A 20,278-nucleotide genomic window follows, 5' to 3' on the forward strand; every position below is an offset into this window, starting at 1 on the left:
TAGAAGAAAGTATTCTTGTGTTGAGGGAGTACTTGAGTGGAGGCCCAATGGAGGGACAGTATTTTTAGAAGTTGTATTTTGCACACTCTCTCCCTTCCCCTTTTGGAAATGCTCTTCCTGCACTGAGTAAAGGGGACTAATGAGATGCCAGGAGAGTTCGGGCCAGTGTTCCTTGAAGCAGGTCTGAAGGAAGCTGCTCACACCTCCGTCCCGGTCATCCTGCCTTACCTGTGGCCCCTTTCTCTGTCTCTTTGTGCAGGTGGCCCAGACAGCAGATGGTGTGGACGCTGACCTCTGGAAAGATGGTTTATTTAAATCCAAGGTTACCAGATACCTGTGTTTCACAAGATCATTTTCCAAAGAAAATGTAAGTCGAGTGGCTCCTATTTGCTGAGTAAGCACATATAATTTACATCCTTGTTTCAAATATATGTGTGTGTGTGCATAAATATATATATGCATATATATACTGGTTTGGTTGTGAAGCTGGTGCTTTATTTATCTTCATGGTCATATTAACTTATCTGTGGTTTTTAGTGATGTGGGTAGAATCAGCAGCTCGCACCGTGTTTCATTTATTAACAGTATTATTAACCACATTCCCAAGTGTACAGTGAATCCCATTAAAATGCCTGTTCTCAAAAGGAAATTTCCCTCTCAACTCTCATTTGCGTACCTTTCCCCCAAGCCACAAATCACTGGGCCTAGAATGTTCCGGTGGAGCTTGGAGCACAGCTGGTCCAGCGGAAGCCTTCCAAGAGGAGGATCCGAGTGCCTGGCCCTGTCCAGAGACATTGGTTTTGTTTTCTCTCTCTCTCTCTCTGTCTCTTTCTCTCTCTCTCTCTCTCTATACACACACACACACACACACCACCCCAGGAGCCTGTCTCTGACATATGACAGCTGGTTAGTTTACAAGTGGAGATCTGAGTGTGCAGACCTCTCTTGGTGTGCTGTTGTTCATACTTGGGCACGTCCCTTTGAGAATTTGAAAAGATACTGGGTTAGGCTGGGTTGCCTAGAGAAACAAACTAGTGACACTAGGGAAAAGAAAGAACCTGCGATTCAAGAAATAACTGTCTATCCAGAAGGCATCCTGGCCCAGTCCAACGCAAGCCTATCCGTCCAATGCTCTTCAGACACACACAGCTGCAGGCCGATGATGCAGAAAGGTGGACGCAGGCTGGGGGGTGCAGTGGCATCTGGATCCACAGTCGCCGGGAACATGGCAGGGCGGCAACAGGTCTCGGTGTCCGTCAGACAGCCCACATGGGGCTGCCTCTGGAGCCCCAGCAAGATGAAGACAAAGGGCCAGGGAAGGAGAGAGAGAGAAGTTCGCAGTTTCTCTCTTCTAAAAAGGCTGCACCTTCCAAGAGGCACCACATCAGGCTGTGACCATGATTGACAGGTTGGACTCCACCTCCACAAGTGCAAGTTGACCTAAAAGCTACCTGTCAGACACCCCTGCTGGGGCCCGTCCAACGGCTGGCTTAGGAAAAAGGGAATCCCTTTGCTGAGGCTCCGCCCAGTGCTCAGTTTGGGAGATATTGCGTTCAGGAGAGTTTAAGTGGATGTCCAAGGTCACTATCGTATCATTGCCCCCACCCCCAATAGAGAGAACTGTTTTCACTTCCAGGCAGTGACATTTGATCTTTGACTTAGGTCTCTTTTGAACATCAACATTTGCTCTTTGAAATATTTTTCTTTAATTTGTTTTCACACATTTTATTATAACGGTCATGCATGTTCTTGGTTTTAAAAATATATGCAGTATCTTTATTTCCAAGGTATCAAAGGGGAAAGTAGCGGCCTTTCTCTCCACCAATAGCCCCACAGGCTGGGCCCTCAACTAGCAGACAGCGCCTGCTTTTAGGGTTATGTAAATGTGCCCTGACTTTAAAAAACAAAGTCTAAACCAAAGGGAACTTGCAAAAATTCTTTTTTAAATTTTTTTTATAATAAATATATACAAAACCATATAATTAAGTCTAAAGAAATAAATAAGAAATATAAAATATATCAACATAAATAATTATATATAGAAACATAAAAAGCTGAATGAAAATAAATGAATATGTATATATATAAATCAATATATGAAAGTGAATGACTAAATAGGCATATATACAAACATATGTAAAGAAATGAAATAAAAATATAAATAAATAAGGGTATGAATAAATATGTGAAATAGTAAATAAATATATGCGTATAAATAAATGAATGAAACAGGAGTAAATGTGAAGATATAAATCTATAAATAAATAAAATATAAATAATGACGTAAGATAAATATATAATTATCAGTATAAGCATATAAATAAATATCAAACAATAAATTGAAAGTATATAAATCAATATATAAATATAGATAGATATAAATATTATAAGATATGAATGCATAAATGTAAATAGAGATAAAGAGAAATGAATAATATAGAAATATACTATATACAAATATGTAATGAATAATATATACATAAAACGAATAAATAAAAGTATAAATAATTGCATAAATACTTTGATAAGAATTAATATAAATGTATACATCTATATAGATCTATAGATAATTATAAATCTATAACCACAAATATGAACATAGAAATACATATGAATAAATACTTATAAAATATAAATAAATAATCGTATACATATAGGAATAAATATATAAATAAATATCTGGGGAATTGTTTCGCGCAGGTGCTGTCCCACAGGCCGGAAATCCGGGGACTCACTCATTTACCTAAGCGCAAAAATTCTTCACAATCATCTTCACTTGCTGCAGGTGCAGCTTTTACGTCACTGAAGGCTTTTCTTGCCCGGAAGGCAGGTACTCACAGCTTATGTGCACCTGGTCCCCCTGAGCCACCGACGCAGGAGTAGATGTCCCAGTGGCCCGAGGACTATGGGTGCTGGCTGTTGGCAGATCCTGAGGAAGGACAGTTGCAGGCTTCTCTGGCACGCATTCTCCCATCCGTCCCCGGACGGTTGTTCTTTGTGATGCTTTACTGGGAGATCATTCGTCATGTATTCAGGACTAAGGGAGAAGCCTCAATTCCCACCCCCTCCATAATTTCAAGAGTAATAATATATGCTCATTGTCAAGTACTGAGTTTCGTGACAGAGTAGGGGGTGTCCTGGTGTTAAAACACAGAAACCTTTTTAAAGGGATTTTTTTCCAGGCATTGTAGCTTACTATGGGGCCCTGGTAGCATAGTGATTACATTGGTCAGCAGTTCAAAACCACCAGCTCCTCTGCAGGAGAAAGATGAGGCTTGCTGCTCCTGTAAAGATTCACAGTTTCAGAAGCCCCCGGGGGCAGCTCTACTCTGTTCTATAGGTAGCTGTGTGTTGGAATGATCTTGATAACAGTGAGTTTGGTTGGGGGTTTATAGCTTGCTAAGTGGCAGGTGAATCACACTCTTTGTTGACCAGACGACAGTGGCATGCTTACAGTGTCCTTGCTAGTTGCCATCAGTCTTTTCCGACTCATGTCTTCGAGCAGAGCTGTGCTCTGGAGCCTGCTCAAGGCAGTGACCTCTGAGAGCAGAGCACCAGGCTTGTCTTCTGTGAAAGCTCTGAATAGGATCAAATGGCCAAGCCTTTAGCCAGTCCTTGAATGAGAGCTTAACCGTTTGCACCACCAAAAGACTCCTAACAAACCTTTGTAATAGTTCAAGCAGAGCTCTGGGCTCATTGTCCTGTCAGCAAACAGCTCCACATTAGGAGTAGTCCCAAGCCCCCCAGTGCCCACACGGCACACTCTCCCAGCACCTTGGTCCCTGCAGTCTACCTAAACTTTTCTGAATTCACTTTTAGTTTTTGTAATCTCTCCTCTGCTCATGGGCTGCCTCTTTCTACAAAAGGCCAGTGCATTCATGGCCACACAGGGCCGCAGGGATGGACTCCTGGCCACTTGAGCAAACTTGTGTTCACACCCTCTCCACCTTAAGCAGTCCCCTGGTAGTCACTACTGCTCTCTGCTTACTTGGCCTCTGTCTTCCCTGACTGAAGAGGCTTCCTCTGCGAAATAGGAGAGGGCAGCCACAGTCTCTGTGATTGGTATATTCATTGTGTCGGACTTCTCTCCAAAGGCTGTAGCCTAGAAGCCCGGCATACCTGTGAACACCGGCAGGTCTAAAAATGGCAAAAGCCCCTGGTACTTGTTCATTTGGGGTGTTACGGTCAAGTTCAGTCTAGAAAATGTGTTTACTGAATGCTGGCTTTGTGTGTCTTCCTACTCCCTGAGCTGGGCGGCCCTGGAGTGGGCAGAGATGAAGGCATACAAAGAGACCAGGGCAAGGGCCAGGGGCTGGGATCTGTGCCTTTATTAATTTATTTTGGAAGCGGGGGGATAAGGACATTTTGTTTTCAGAAAGTGAATGAATGGATGGGCCTACAGCAGGCCCCAAACGCTCTAGTTCCAGGAGGAGTGGCAGGCCCCACTTGCCAGACCAGGAGCGGAAGGAATCGGGTCTGTTTTGATGTCCTATAGCCCTGTCTCTATCTGAGCCAAGACTTCACATAACGTTTTTTTTTTTACAGCTGTACAGGGAGGGACATGGGATCTCAAGACCAGACAGATTCTTAATTAGGTGTCTTGAGCCTCCCAATGTAGGAGTTTGGGGAGACGCCTTTGGAACCTAAATTTCTTTTCCCCAATAATGCTATTAATACAGGAACCTGGCTTTGGAGTGACATTGCTTCCTGGGGAAGGGACGAGATTAATTGCACTTTTCATGCCCTGTACTTTCTGCATTACCTGTAATAATAATGTACATAGATTAGGTAGGGAGGATATTAAACAGAAGGATTTATGAACATTTGAATATTAAGTTGGTTATCTGTGGCTACCTTAAATGCAAGGTTGTCAAAAATAATTACAGTATACTAGCAAATACTGGCTACCAGAGACAATATAAATACCCCGAGTCAGTGCACATTGGGCTGCTGGCATGAATCATTTGCTCAACAAGGATTGGGAATACGTTCTTCATATTTATGAGGAGGAAATGAACGAGAGCACGGGATGGGGGAGGGGAAAGGAACAAGTAAAATTAATGGTGTCGCAGACCAACTGTATTAAACCCAGTGCAGCGGCGGCTCCGTGCAAGGAGAGACCACCCTCGGACTGCGGGAGGCTTTGACAGAGCAGCCTCCGCTTTGTATGCACATGAGGGTCCTTCGCCGCTTCACTTAATGGCCACCCCCCTGACGCGCTGATGATCAGGGACAGTTTTAGCGAGCGTGGAGGGCGAGGTCGCTAAGTGGTTTGCAGTTGACTTCTGTAAAGCCCAACATGTCATGCAGAAGACATGTGAGAAGGATATTGATGCATGCCCATCCATCTCCAGGGCAGAGAAACATACCCAGTTGTTAATTTCTCAACACAGAAAGCGGCGATGACATGGAAAAGCAACTGCCGTGGGGGGAACATTTATGATCGATTAGATCAGGCACTTCTGTAAGCCGCTGATGTTCGCTAGTTAGCTTACCAGTCCAAATCCCTCCTGCCCAGGCAGAGACCGACTCTGCCAGAGAGGAGCCTCCACTGCCCACTTGCGGCGCCCTGAGACCCAACCCCCTGAAACGTGGCAAAATGTTAGATGGTTGGCCAGCCTCACAGCTCTCTCTGGGAGAAAGTGGCTTTGTGATTACCGAACCATCCTAGCAACTGGCCTTAGGCGACATGTGCCATTCTGACCTCTGCCGTTGAATCTGAGGGCGTATTTCATTTGTGAAGTAGGACTTCTCAGCAAGGGATCATGAGCGTCTACTACAGGCCAAGTGAGGCTCAGGTTTACGAAAAGATGTGGCCGTGGCCCGCACGGCTCTTGGAGGCTAGAAGGAGACGAAGACTAAACAAGTAAACGCACAGATTGAGAAGGAGAATAGATTGTGCCCGGAGAGAAGAGCGTGCAAGAGGTAGGGGTCAGGAATGCCTGTCCTGAGGTCCTGTTGGCATTTTTTATGTCCAGGAGGTGGGCGGCTTGGCTCCCCTGTGCCCACAGAGAGAGGAGGAGCCTTCATTTCCTAAGCAAACCGGAAAGAAAGGCCTGAGGACAGGAGACCACATGCAAAGTGAGGGGCTGCCCAACTAGCTGTTGCCCAGGGATGCAGGACAAGTCAACGGGGAGAGTGCTCCTGCTGGCCTTTATCAACGAGAAGCTTCTGGAAACAGGGCATGTGACGTGCCTGGCAGCATCGTACCAGCAGAGATTCAGGATTGGAACCCATAATTCTTTCCTTAACTGGCTGTGACTAGAGAGCAGGAGAACTGAGCGTCCAATTTCTCTGAAGAGACTAAGGAAGTCTCCACGGTGTCCCGTGTATTAAGTTGTAGGGTAGGTAGCTTTAGAGTTCATTGCCAACGCAAGACGCAGCTGCGAGTGGCAGCGTGTTTGCAGAGAACTCTCTCCCGCAATTAGAGGATGGTGTGCTATCTCGGCGAGCTCTTTCCATCCTGGTTATGGCAACTGTGCACGGTGGACCCCAAATGCTGCTGCGGAAGAGAAACTCTAAGAGGCCCTTTGTGCTTGTCATTTTAGAAGATGTGTTCTAGGGAGGCTGCAGGGCTTTCCCTCCGTGTGAGTTTATGATTCTTGGGATTTTGTAAAATGTATCTAGCCACTGAAGTGCGTGTCAGTATGCAGACTGGTGATCATTCAGGAGGGTGATTGGTTCTCTGCTGGGTCTAGATGCACCCCTCCCCCACCAACACACACACACACACATACACACACGCCCATGAGCACCACAGGGATGTGCTCTAACACAAGTTCTGGCGCTGGTCCTCATGACTGTCTGGCAGCCTGGGTCTAGGTTGTGTCTGTACAGCCACCCACTGCTGGGCTGTGTCTCCGCGCGCCCCCCCCCGCCCCCCCCCACACACAGGAGCTGCTCATCCGGGTAACCCAGGCCAAATCTAAGTGAGTTTCTTTGAAGTTCCACAGATAAAACTCCTTCCCAGGGGCCCCTGGAGCCCCTGTGTAATGGCTGGGGAACATTAACTGGCACCTACTCTAATTAACCTGCTCTCGTAAAGCTCCACAAATCACGGTGCTAAATATGCATCTTGAAGTCAAAATGGCAAAGCGACCACCGTCGGGCTTAGATTAATAGTCTGTATCTCTCTCCTTTCCTCCCAAGAGTCACTTAGGGAATGTGCTAGTGGATATGAAGCTCATTGACGTCAAGGACACCCTGCCCGTGGGCTTCATCCCAATTCAGGAGACGGTGGACACACGTGAGTCATCCTTCTCGTGCTCATGGCAGTGAGCGTTTACGTCCTGCAGGTAGATTTCTTTCTCACAGGTGTTTTCCTTCAGAAATAAGGGAGCCAGAGTGTTCCATGGTCAAAAAACAAGCCATGCTCACTACCACCGGCTCGATGCTGACTTATAGCGCCCTCCACAGCAAGGGGGTAAAACTGCCGCCTAGGTTTCCAAGCCTGTAACTGTGACCGGAGTAGAACGCCTCATCTTTCTTCTGCAGGCTTCCCAGGAGTTTCCAACTGTTGACCTTGTGGCTAGCCGCCGCTGCACGGCACTCCCAGGGCAATTTTCTCTTAGAATGGCGCTCCCCGAGAAACGCCACCACCGAAGTGGCTTCCCAGAAACAAAGCGGTGAATCTGGTTATAGTTCCTCCTTAATCCATCCTCCAGTTTCCCCGACACTACACTGGGCACGAGACCTAGAAGAAAAAGAAAGAGAAAAAAAAATCAATCAAATGATGTCCAGGGGATACACGTGCAACAACACTGCCAGCTGGGCTCTTAGAACTGACCAGAAAGTCCAGAACCAGCCAGACGACCAGGCGGAGCACACGGAAGGTGATTTGACCAGATGTCCTGGCGGCCGTGGGGAAGCAGAAGCTGCTGTCTCGGGACCCGGCGTGCCCCAGCTCTCTGCCACCCACATCAGTGAAGAAATGGTGCGGGGAAATCTCTGGATACTTGTGCCTCTTCATTTCAACGAGGAGAACTTATTGTGTTCTTTCGCTTTTAACGACTTGTTAGTCCACATAAGCATAGCCCCTAGAGTCGAGCCATACATGAAGGAGAATCGGGATATGTGGCTGGCTTGTGAAATCCTGCATCTCATTCTCTGTAGCACATACTTTTTTCGGTAGTTGATCCCATTGTAGACCTATTGCTTTCTGCTGGCTTTTTGTTTGCTTGCCTTACATTTTTTAAACTAGATTTCATACAGACCAGGCTTCCCATTTCTAGGCAGAGCCCATACCTGTTATCCTAAAGGAGTAGACTCCATTGTGGAATGTACTTTTACAAGAGGACATCTAAACGTTTGTGGCAATTTTTCAGTATCTTCTAATACAACCGTTCCATGAACTTTTTGAAGTCCCCTCATATTTTTCAGTGGTCTTCCTCCCTTTTGGACAGTGGGTTGCTGTTAGTGGTGTGTCAGAGCCCTAGTGGCGCAGCGGCTTTGGATTGGGCTGCTAACCACAAAGTCAGTAGTTTGGAACCACTAGCTGCTCAGAGGGAGAAATACAGACATTTTTTTCCCCGTAAACAGTGACAGTCTCAGAAACCCATAGGGGCAGTTCGACCTTGCCCTATAGGGCCACTATGAGTGAGCTTGATTTGCTTTTTGGTTTCGTTGTTTGTGTGTATTGACTACTAATCATAATGGCTAAGGCTTAGCCTGTATTGACTGTGTGCTAAGCCCGATGATAAGTACTTTGCATACTATTATTGTATGCTCCCAAGACCATCTCGAGTCATAGCAACCCTATAGGATAGAGTAGAACTGCCCCACAGGGTTTCCCAGGCAGAAACCTCAGGCCTTTCCTCCCACGGAGCAGCTGGGGGGTTCAAACCGTCGCCCTTTCATTTCGCAGTGGAGTGCTTAACCCCCGCGCCACGTGGATGCCATTGAACTAGCCCAGGCCACACATCCAGAGAGGGGGAGTAAGAAAGAGGACTGGAATACATGCAAGTCTTCCTGGCTCCTGCCACACTCTTGCCCACCATGTCATGCCTATTATCCTCTGTCTATACTCCCTTTGCAAATACACTGTATTTACAGACGTTGATGTTTTTGTTAGGTGCCCCGACTTGTAGCACCCCTTTGTACCACAGAACAAAGCTGCCGCCCCCGCACCATCCTTCCACCAGTTGGCTCTGTTGGAGCCCATTGCTTCAGCCAGGGTGTCAGTCCATCTTATTGATTGATGGTCTTCTCCTTTCTCACTGATCTTCTACTTGACAAGCATGGGTTTTGAGGGTAACCACTTCACTAACGTGTAATCTACATATCATGCAATTTTCCCATTTAAAGTGTCCAATTCAATTTTGGTATATTCATAGAGTTGAACAGCCAGCACCACAATCCATTGTAGAATATTTCATCCCCCTGGAAACCATTCCCCCCATACCTGGGCCTCACTGACTGCTGCACTCAGGACCTTCTGAGGCCAGGCCATGGATTTTCTACCAGATGCCTTGTCGCTCAGGGTGGGCTGTCTCTCCATTTCAGTTGTCCGGTCACTTCCTGGAAGCTTCTACCCAGAGAGGGCAGAGCCCAAGTGGACCAGACATACCACGTGGCCGGGCCTGTGCAGTGTGAGAGCAGTTACGGCCCTGGTTTTATAAAGTCAGAGGTTCCGGTCATTAATTTAAAATGCAGTTTGCTGCAACCCGTAGAGCACTTAAAAATGGGAGACTGTTTGTCTTAGTAAAGTGCTCCGTGCTTTCCGTGTTCATTAGCATGACTGAACACATTCCTACTGACTATGTACAATATGTTTACTTAAAATTAGGCCTGCTTAAGCATGTGTAATTAGTGGCTCCATTTCCTACCCTGAGTTTGCTGTAGGGGAAGGACAAGAGGGGTATAGCAAACCCACACAAAAGACCTGCATCGGAGTTTTCCTGGAGGAAAGCCTTTCTCTGCTTCATACCTTCAAAGGCCCGATCTCATCAACGAATCATTTAATTTCTGAAGGTGCAAGATTGCTGTGGGCTTTCCCTTCCAGGATCTCGCCTCTGCCTTGTTAGAGACCATCATATTCGGGGTCTGGATTCAGAACGTTACTAGCCACAGCTTGTAGGTCTGTTCAGGCCTCCAGACTATTCACCTGTGAAACAAAACCACCAGGTTTCTGGGAAAACCTCCAAAAGACCCAACACCCGTTCCCTCTCTGCTCCCACACCCCCAAAACCAACTACTACCCACACGATAACACCAACAATTTGAATTACTTTCACGGTAAAACCATCTGAAATCATCCCGATGAGTGGGAGGATGGGATTACCCTCCCCCGCCCTCTCCTGCTCTGATTTGAAGGTACTGCTGAGTCTGCTGTGTTAGCTTATTTTCACACTTCCCGCCGCAGAACTGAAAGCTCTTGAAAGTCAAGACCAACGACTAAAATACAGCGCGTGCCAGAAACTTACTTGTAATAACGACGGTAAGAACAAGTCTGGCCATTCTTTCTTGAACACTTAGTGGTGACACAAATGGTTAAGCACTCCACTTGTAACTAAAAGGTTTGTAGTTTGCATTCACTCAGCGGTGCCGCACAAGAAAGGCCTGGTGATCCCCCCTCTGAAAGTCCTCAGTCATTGAAAACCCTGCGGAGTGAGGCTCTGCTGTGAAACCCACGGGGTTGCCAGGAGTCGGAACCGGCCCAGGGACGGCTGGTCTGGTTTGACTGTGTGCCACTCATTGGGCTCCATGGGCCATGTGTACTGTCACATTTTGTCCTCCACTCTTCCTGTGGGGGGGGATCCCATGGACTCCTGTACCGATCATGAAATGAAGGGCCATAGAAGTCACGTAACTGGCTTAAGGCCCCAATGTCGGAAAACGATGAAGTTGGAATTCCAACTCAGATCTGCCTGATTCGTGGGACTGCTGGCAGTTGATGGAAACTCATGTTTAAAACCACAGTGAACCAACAAAGGGCATTTTACTGGTCATGACCGGGGTTTGCAATGGCGCCAGCTCATCGTCCTAACGCTCGGTAAGAGAAAAGGACCACGTGCCGATCCTTCCTTCCCTGGACAAGCCAGGCAGGGAGGTGAAAAGCTGGTGAGGACACGCTTTTTTCATTTCGGCAGGAAACAACTCTCGCTAATACATGCAGCAGGAATGGCAGAATTTTTAACATTGCCCTGTCGCAACCTTTCGTGGAAGTGTGGGTCACTCAGCGGGGGATGAGAAGCCCGCCTGTGCGTTGGGAGGGTGAGCCCACGTGGGCAGGCCCCAGCAAGAGCCGCAGGGAGGTGCCGGGCCTGCTGACTGGATGTCAGAGCAAGTTCACGAACCGCCTGTGAAGTGTTCGAGCCTGAAGTGTCTCACCTGAATCTTGTCAAGCCTTTAGCTCCAGCCCCCAGTTTATATGGAACACAAGGCCAAAGCGGGGTGGGAAGGGATGGGGAAGGGGAGTTGGTGAGGCAATTTGGCAGAGTGGTTTAAGCATTGGGCTGCTAACTACAAGGTCAGCAGTTGGAATCCAACAGCCCCTCCAAGGGAGAAAGATGAGGCTTTCTAGTCCCTCAAAGAGTTACAGCCTTGGCAACCCGCCGGGGCAGCTCTGCCCTCTCCTACAGGGTCTCTGGGAGCCAGCATCGACTTGAGGGCAGTGAAATCAGTGCCCTGAAGGAAAAGGGCAAAGGCTTTGTGGGTGAGAGGTGCCCGCAGAGTAAAAAGGCTTTCAGAGCTAAACTGCAAAGTGCAGCGTGGACACGTTGCCTGACTCCTGATCTAGACACATCAACAGTAAAAGGACACTGTTGAGATTGCTGAAGGACATTGGAATGTAGCCTTATCCATTGGATGGCATTAAGCAAATATCACAGGAATGATAACAAACAGAGATGTGACCTGGCCGTCGGGGATTCATTTTAAATACTCCAGCAAAAACAAAGGAGTAATGGGGTGACACGTATGTGGCCATTGCTGGTAGTGGTCCAAACGTGGAACTATCAGGACCCAGAGTGGGACCCTGATGGCTTGGGCAACTAAGAGGAGATTTGGGTCATGGTGATTGGGAACCAGGCCGGGGAGGTTTGCTATGAGGCTATCCCTCCTTGAAGAGGTAGGTGCATATACTCCTGGGAGGCCCTGCTTGGCAGGGGGTGTTTGAGGGCAGCCACTGACCAATGCCTCTTCTGTAATGGCAGCCTGCCCACTGTGGCCCTAAGGTGGGCGCGGCAGGTAGAGCCCAGCCCTGCTGTTGGGGGTCCTGATGGCCAGTCCCTTCCACTGCAGAGCAGGGAGTCAGGGTGAGATCTGGTCGTCTGGAACACTCAGACCTTTCTGTGTCCTCTTCTTCAGAGGAAGTGGCTTTCCGGAAGAAGAGGCTTTGCATTAAGTTTATCCCACGGGACTCAACTGAGGCTGCCGTCTGTGACATTCGAATCATGGGCCGGACCAAGCAGGCGCCCCCTCAGTACACGTTCATCGGGTAAGTCTTCATAACACAGAGCTCATTCGGTCTCTCAGGGCGGAAGCTGGAGAACTTTCAGGGAGGCCCAGAGGCTCTTTGCGGTCTGTCTGTCTGTCTCTCTCTCTCTCTCTCTCTCTCTCTCTCTCTGGCATCACTGTTCTTCCTGCTTATGTTGCGGCAGGTCCAAGAGGCCACACTGCGGACCTCCAGTGCCTTTGTTCATCCGGTTTGCTCTTCCCCTGTCCCGAGGGCTCATTCTCTGAGCTCCTCTGGACCCTTCTCCGATGCCTCAAAGCCAAGATCTTCTCTTTGTGATACTACTGGGCCTCCACTCGCCACAATGTGTATTCACCCACTTGGATGTTCTTAAAAGGAGCCCTGGTGGTGTTGTGGTTATGCTTTGGACTGCTAACTGAAAGGCCAGCAGTTCGAAACCACCAGCCAGCTCCAACAGAGAAAGAAGGACTCTCCTTAAGAGCTACAGTCTCAAACTCACGGGGACGGTCTACTTGTTCTGTAGGGTCACTGGGTCACAGTTGTCTTGATGGCTGTGAGTCGATTTGGTTTTGAATGGGTGAGAGTGTGACTGCTAACTGAACGGCTGATGGTTCAAATCCGCCAGCCACACCACAGGAGAAATTTCCTCCCTTAAAGATTTATAGCCTCAGAAACCCTCTAAAGCAGTGGTTCTCAACCTGTGGGTCGCGACCCCTTTGGGGGCTAAATGACCGTTTCACAGGGGTCACCGGATTCAGAACAGTAGCAAAATTACAGTGATGGTTGGGGGTCACCACAACCTGAGGAACCGTATGAAAGGGTCGCGGCCATAGGAAGGCTGGGGACCGCTGCTCTTTAGGGTCAATGAGTTAGAAGTGACCTGATGGCCATGGGCTTGGTTTTTCTTTTTCTTTTTTTTTTAAATCATTTTATTAGGGGCTCATACAACTCTTATCACAATCTACACATGCATCAATTGTGTGTAAAGCACATTTGTACACTCATTGCCCTCATCATTCTCAAAACATTTGCTCTCCACTTAAGCCCCTGGCATCAGGTCCTCATTTTTCCCCCTCCCTCCCCACTCCTCCCTCCCTCGTGAGCCCTTGATAACTTATAAATTATTATTTTGTCATATCTGTCCGATGTCTCCCTTCACATGTCACCCACTTTTCTGTGTCCATACCCCAGGGAGGAGGTCACATGTCGATCCTTGTAATCGGTTCCCTCTTTCCAACCCACTCTCCCTCTATACTCCCAGTATCGCCACTCACACCACGGATCCTGAAGGGATCATCTGCCCTGGATTCCCTGTGTTTCCAGTTCCTATCTGTACCAGTGTACATCCTCTGGTCTAGCCAGGTAGAATTGGGATCATGATGGAGGGGGGGGGGCCTTTAGGAACTAGAGGAAAGTTGTATGTTTCATCGTTGTTATATCACACCCTGACTGGCTCATCTTCTCAAGAGCTTGGTTTTTCATTTTGTCCCATTGGTGAGTTGGCGAAGATAAGCAAGGATCCACCTCTGGTGGGTTTTATGTTCTAAAAGGGAGAGACAAGCAATAAGCAGGAAAATAAATCAGACAATGTGTCTAGTCGGAAGGAGCCCTGGTGGCCTAGTGGGCTCCCGCTGGGCTGTGGGCCATGAGGTCAGTCATTCCAGAAACAAGCTCTTCTACTCCTGTAAGTGAGTCTCAGAAACGCACAAGGGGCAGTTCCACCTGCCCCGAGGGCTGCTCTGCGTCTGAGTCGACGATGCCAGTGCGTCTGAGTGAGGTCGTGGGGAGAGAGCTGCCCTGGCTGGGCTGGGCAGGAAGGGGTGACATTTGAGTAGAAACCTCAATGTCAAGAGGAAACCAGCCAGGCACAGATCTGAAGACGGAGCCTCAGCCTAGGTAGAGCAGCCAAGCAAGTGGAACACTGGTGTTTTTGGGAAAGCAGACCAGTGTGTTTTGAGCCTGGTGTTTTTGGGAAAGCAGACCAGTGTGACTGGGGGAACCAGCCAGGGAAAGAATGTCAGGGGTGAGAGGCCACCTGATGGGACCTGGTGGCAATTTAACTTTTCTCCTGGGTGCACTGGAAACGCATTGACAGGATATAAGGAAGAAACATGAATATCACATGATTACATGGTAACTCTGTGTACACTACTTAGTCTGGCGCATGCCTTTCCTGGCCAGTAGTAAACGGGGGCCGAGATCTGGGTTCTTGCCTGCTGTGTCGTTTCCACCCTGTTTTCAGAGCGCAGGGGCTGGTGGTATACCTGCTTCATAAGCTGCCTCGTAGGACACTTGGCCTCTCATGCCAGGCTCTTTTGATCGTAAGTGACAGGAAGCTCAGCCTATTGGCTGAAACAAAAGGAATGTATTGGCTGACATGGATTCAGGGGAGGGGGTAAGATTGGTTTCAGGGGTGGGTGGCTTGAGATGCTCAGAGAAGGTCACCAGGATCCAGTTTCTCCATCTCTACTTTCTCACTGCAGTTCTGCCAAGGTGGCTCCATTCTAAGTCACATTTCCCCAGGGGGTGCATGGCAGTGCAGTAGCTCGCCTACCGTCCATGCAGGCTCAAGTTCGCCGGCCAAGAGCAAGTCTATGTGCCCGACACTGCAAAGGAAAGTTCTGAAATCCAGTCCCATTGGCTTCCTCGTTTCAGCTAGGGTCTTCTGCACTCCCATTGTTGGGAAATGTCATTCTGTGGTCAGCCAGACCTGAGCTGGAAGCTGGCAATAGATTGATTAAGAGTGATGATAGATAGATAGATAGATAGATAGATAGATAGATAGATAGATAGATAGATAGATAGGCATATACATAGATATATATACATACATCTATCGATAGATAGATAGACAGACAGACAGGAAGAAGTAATCAGAAGTGGATGATGCTGGCTATCAAAACAATAAGCAGTTTCACTGTGATCAGTGCATAGACTTTTGAGTCTGCCTGTTATTTAGTGTGGGAGGTGGCGCTTCATCCCCCAGCTAGTCTTTCCAGCCATCGAGTTTGTCACGGTGGTCCCCAGGGATGGGTCCTCCTCGCCTTTTGAGGTTAGCATCCTGGATCCGGTCTGTGCTCTGTTTGGCTGGTTGGTCTTTCGAGCCCAGAGCCTCTTTGTCTTGACTTTATCAGCCAGAGCCTTTCCCTTGACACTAGCCACGATTTAGGCAAATAGACAAGAGCTGTAGCATCTTTTGAAGCAGTGTTAGTAAGCGGATATCACAGAAAGAGATGCTTTTTTAGCTTGGCCGTTGGGCATTTTCTTGAGCTTCTTTAGCGATGGAATCTGGCTGCTCTGTCTCAAGAATCTCTGCTTCTTCGGACCTCTGTGATCATTCCCTGCATACTTGCTCCAAAAACCTGTTTGCCACATTGTTTAAATTAATTATGTAAACAGGAGTAGGAAATAATTAAGAGAACAACCACAATTCCAGTGCCTTAGAAGCAGCTGTTTACATGCAAACAGTAGAAACCAACAGTTTAGTTCAGAGCTTTTAACGTCTCATTTCAGTTATTATGTATATTTTTAATGACAAACGATACCATTTTTTAAAGATGGATTTTTTAAATGATTTAAAATTCTAAGCAATAGATTTTTACCACGTCTTGATCATCAACAGTAGAAGCCTTTTGCTTTTGAATCCTGTTGAAAAGATTGCTGAATAAAATACATTTTCGTTTCATCTTGGCACAAAATTCCTTTCCCAGTAGTGGGGGGAAATCCGGTGTTATTTTTAAGGAAGAAAGGAGAATTCAGTCCTCAGAACTCGAAGTCACTTGTTCTTTCAAAGTGGGCACAATTCCACTTGCATACTTGGCACGTCAGCCGGAGAAGCAGAAGCCTTCGGCTCAGAATGGCGCTTCGGAGACCTGACGTGTTGGAACCCCTGACAAAGACGCGGTGGACGCGGGGAAGCTGGCGGGAATCAGTGCTCTAATAAGACCTCGTTGTGGTTTTAGGACAGAGCTGGTGGTGTGCTCTGCCGCTTACTAGAGGTGACCACAGAGGACATCTGTTTTCAGGTTCCAAAGAGAGGATAACGCTCTAGATCAGATCTGACGGACCCGGGTCTATGGAGCAGTTGAGAAGTTCAAAGCCAGAGGGGGCTGAAACCACCCTGCTGCCACCCTGAAAGGAGGACCTGCCTCAGAGTCACTCCCGACTGTGGGGTAGGGCCCGGTAGTGGTGGGCATCTGTCAGACCCTCGAGGGGTCCTCTCTTAGTTGAGGCGGTTGGTGAGGCATGTGTCTGGGGCTTTGTGGTCTGAAGATGCCCCGGAAACACAGCAGGATTTGATGATCTTGAGCATGAAGCCAATCGTAGGGAACATCTTTGCTTTAAAGGACTCTGTCTTGAAATAATCGGTCCTTGGGTGGCACGAACATTTCGAACTCAGCTCCTCACCTACCCACCAGTGGCTCGGTGGCAGAAAGGCTCGGTGACCTGCGTGCCTAGAGATTAGGGCCAAGCAAACCCCATGAAGCAGCTCTGCTCTGTAGCACACGGGGTCGCTGTCAGTCCAAAGGAACTCGGTGGCTGTAGGCTTGGGTTTTGTTGTTTGGATCCTGACATGGGTGCTTGTTGTAGAGTAGGGCGAGCCTAATTCTCCTGGTAGAAAGCCAGGCATGCATGTCTCTCAGTCCATGTTCCCATCTGCCTCATCCCAATTGCACAAAGGATTTGAAGTAAATGACCACACACATCAACACCTCCTACAATGAAGTGACAAAGAACATTAAAAAATTAAACCAAGAAACATGGCGGTCAGAATAAATTTCTCATCATGAAGAAGATGCTGTGCCAACAAGTCCTGCCTTGATGAGAGTTGCCCTCCCACTAGACCCTGAACCTCCCCGGAGACCCCAGAGTACAAAGGAGGGTGAGGGAAGTGATCTTGCATGGGCAAGGATGAGTCAGGCCTCTGCTTCTCTGACTCTTTCGAATGAGGTGGTCTGCTTTGTCCCTGTGGCAAGTGCTTTGGGGTTAAAACTGCACCTTAACGATCTCTCTTTTCTCCCGAAGGGAACTGAACAACATGGGGATCTGGTATCGAATGGGCCGAGTACCAAGGAATCATGATTCATCTCAACCCACGACGCCTTCCCAGTCATCCGCTGCTTCCACCCCAGCCCCCAACCTCCCCAGGTAAGGCCTTGCCCTCGGTGACCCTTGCTGTCCCCTCATGCCACAGCTGTGTGGTCTGGAGTCCCACCGTGTCATGTTTCCGAGTACCTTCACAGAATACCTGCAGTGTCTTGCTGAAAACCCATCCAGGCAATCTCTCCTGCGAGGAGGTTGTGACAATACCATGCACGTGCCCAGGCCATTCTAGATTCTATTTGGTACATATTCGGCAGGCCCCTGCAGTAGGAGTGTAGCCAGCCCCAAACTGGCTACTGCAAAGGGCTTAGAGCTCCACACAGAGAGACAGGCTTGGTAGCCATGTAGTTTGGGGTCAGAGGCCTAAAGCAGGTGGGATTTCTCCTCTGCCTCAAACAGCAGCTCCCTTGGAGCCCAGGAAGGCTGGTAAGTAATTATGCTCATTTTCATCGGGTTTCTTTTCTCAGCGAGCCAAAATCGATTTAAACAATGGGTGCTTGGGGCATGAGAGAATCGCGAGGAGCTTTTTCAGAGATGTTCATTTTAATAATTGTCACCACAGAGGAACTTGGACAAGCAAACTGGCTTATCTCTGCAGCCGGGTTCAGGCAGAGTAAAGGGAATAAAAGCTCCTACGTCTTCGCGGAAAGCAGATGGTAAGAACGGTCTCTGGTGACAAAGAGCCCTGGCATCGCCAGTAGCACATTGACGGCAAGGAGCACGCGGCAGGGATGGATTAAGTTTGAGAAAAGGCTTTTAAAAGTAAATAACAAGTAAGAATGGGTGAGACAGCATCTTGGAGGGGTCGATGTGGGGGAATGAATCTAGAAGCTGCCGTGTCAAGGAACAAAGCTTAGCAGGGTCTATCTGGAATAGGGGAGTGAAGGGGGGACCAGCGGCTTCCTCATCCAGGCTGCACCGAGCCCACACCCCGCCCTCAGGAGGCGGCAAGTTGGGGTACGCCAGCTCTCAAGCCATTCGTCCGTACACAGCACCCTCCCCACCCTCCACTATACGCTGTCATGAGCCACCCCCCAGAGGACACTCTCCTTGGGAAAACCTCTTCTATCAAAACAATCTGGTCTTTCTCACGTTCCATAAACCAAGCGTAGGACCTGACGCTCACTAGGCCGGGAACCGCCTGAAACTCTCAGTGTGTTCGGTTCCCCTTTGACGTATACAGAGAGGAGTGGCCACAAGCTTCCCGGGCTGCAGGCTTGGGCAGCCGGGCCTCTGTGGTGCTCCAAGCGTGAGCACGGCCCAGTTGCACACTTGCCCGTTCCTTTCTCCTGGACAACAACCCGTCACAGCCGGGGGCTGGAGAGCACTGCTGCGGGTCACCAGCACCTGGGCTTGCCATCTGTAGGGCCAGCTGGTCACCTGCACCCAGATTCAGTGTCCGTGTAAGGCCAGCTCATCACCTGCACCCAGATTCAGTGTCCGTGTAAGGTCAGCTTAAGGCCACCACCGGCACTCACGATCATTGGTTTGTTGTCTTGGGCATCTGAAAGTCCATATTGCCTGTAAGTAGTCACAGCTGCCCCCTGTTGACCACATATGATCTGGGATGGTCAGAAATGAGTCCACCACAGGGCAAGCTAGAACATGCCATCGAGTGGAGAAAGAACAGTGCTGATCCTCGCAGCCGAAGCATGGAGCTTGATCTCCCAGGAGCGTGCGGTGAGAAGACGGTCACTTGTAACTGAAGGGAGAGGGCCAGGGGTGCCAGGCGGGCATGGAGGGGAGTGCATCCAGACAAAGGGCCTGTGTGTTGGATAACCGCCTCTTTGAAGGTTTATGGTTTACAATGGCTACAGGGAAATTGAACCCGTTTTGTTTTACTTGCCAAATAAAACAAATGTCAAAATAGTCAATATAAAATGTATTCTAATTTGGCTGAGTTAAGCCAGTCAGGATGCAGTGGGATAATTGAATGTTACATTAAGGCTTCCCAGTAAAAGCCCCTTGTCTGTCCCAAGCTTGCCTCTCTGTACAGGTGATTAATCTACGGGTTGTGTACACACACTAGGTGAGGCTCCTAATTCATTCACGGTTTTTTTGGGGGGTGGTTTCTGTTGTTGTTAGGGGTTTTGTTTTCCTTTTTCATATATTAGATTTTTTTTAATGACATTCTAATGATTGATTCAAGTGTTAGGATTCATTCCCTCACCGCCTTTGAGTCCATTCTGACCCTATGGGGTGGGGTTGAACTGCCCTGTGGGTTTCCCAGAATGTAGCTGTAGCAGGAGTAGAAGCCCCGTCTTCCCCCCTCGGAGTGGCTGGTGGTTTCTAACTGCTGCCCTCTCGGTTAGCAGCATAATGCATAACCACGACGGCTGGCCACTTAAAAGGCCACGTGATGCTAATCATCTCCACGGGGCAGTTGCCCCTCCAGTCAGGACGGACAAGGAAGGGAGGGGCAGCAGTTCCTGGAGAGACTCAAACTGCCCCTGAGCAGACACTTGGCAATCCACCTCACAGCCCTGGGGCTCAATGAAATAGCAATGGGCCCTCAGTTCACACCGTGTTGTTCCAAGGTCAACTGCAGATTATGTGCAGATTTTCCACTGGGTGGGAGGTGGACGCCCCTAACCACCCCACATTTTTGTTCAAGGGTCAATGGCATCTTCTTTCCATAGATGAAATGAAAATCAAGCTCCTTGTAAAATTAGGAATCCGTGGGGTGAGTGCAAGTTTCCTGGACTGGTGAAAAGTCGCCAGCTGATTGCAGAAACCGTCCACCTGCTCTTGTCCACCTCC

General features: G+C 48.5%; 1 protein-coding gene across 4 annotated transcripts in view; it reads left to right on the top strand.

Moving 5' to 3' along the window:
- Window positions 1–20,278, top strand: part of MVB12B (multivesicular body subunit 12B) — a 191,378-nt gene that overhangs the window by 49,449 nt on the left and 121,651 nt on the right. For all 4 annotated transcript variants that reach the window (XM_004713305.4, XM_045288598.1, XM_045288597.1 and 1 more), the window contains 4 exons: window positions 260–367; window positions 7,150–7,246; window positions 12,307–12,436; window positions 17,441–17,563. In XM_004713305.4, coding sequence (XP_004713362.1) covers window positions 260–367; window positions 7,150–7,246; window positions 12,307–12,436; window positions 17,441–17,563 — 458 coding nt within the window. The remainder of the gene's footprint in view (window positions 1–259; window positions 368–7,149; window positions 7,247–12,306; window positions 12,437–17,440; window positions 17,564–20,278) is intronic.

The sequence above is a fragment of the Echinops telfairi genome, unplaced genomic scaffold (assembly GCF_000313985.2).
Source record: "Echinops telfairi isolate 266 unplaced genomic scaffold, ASM31398v2 ScPeMD7_22;HRSCAF=79, whole genome shotgun sequence".
Classification (NCBI taxonomy): Eukaryota; Metazoa; Chordata; class Mammalia; order Afrosoricida; family Tenrecidae; genus Echinops; species Echinops telfairi.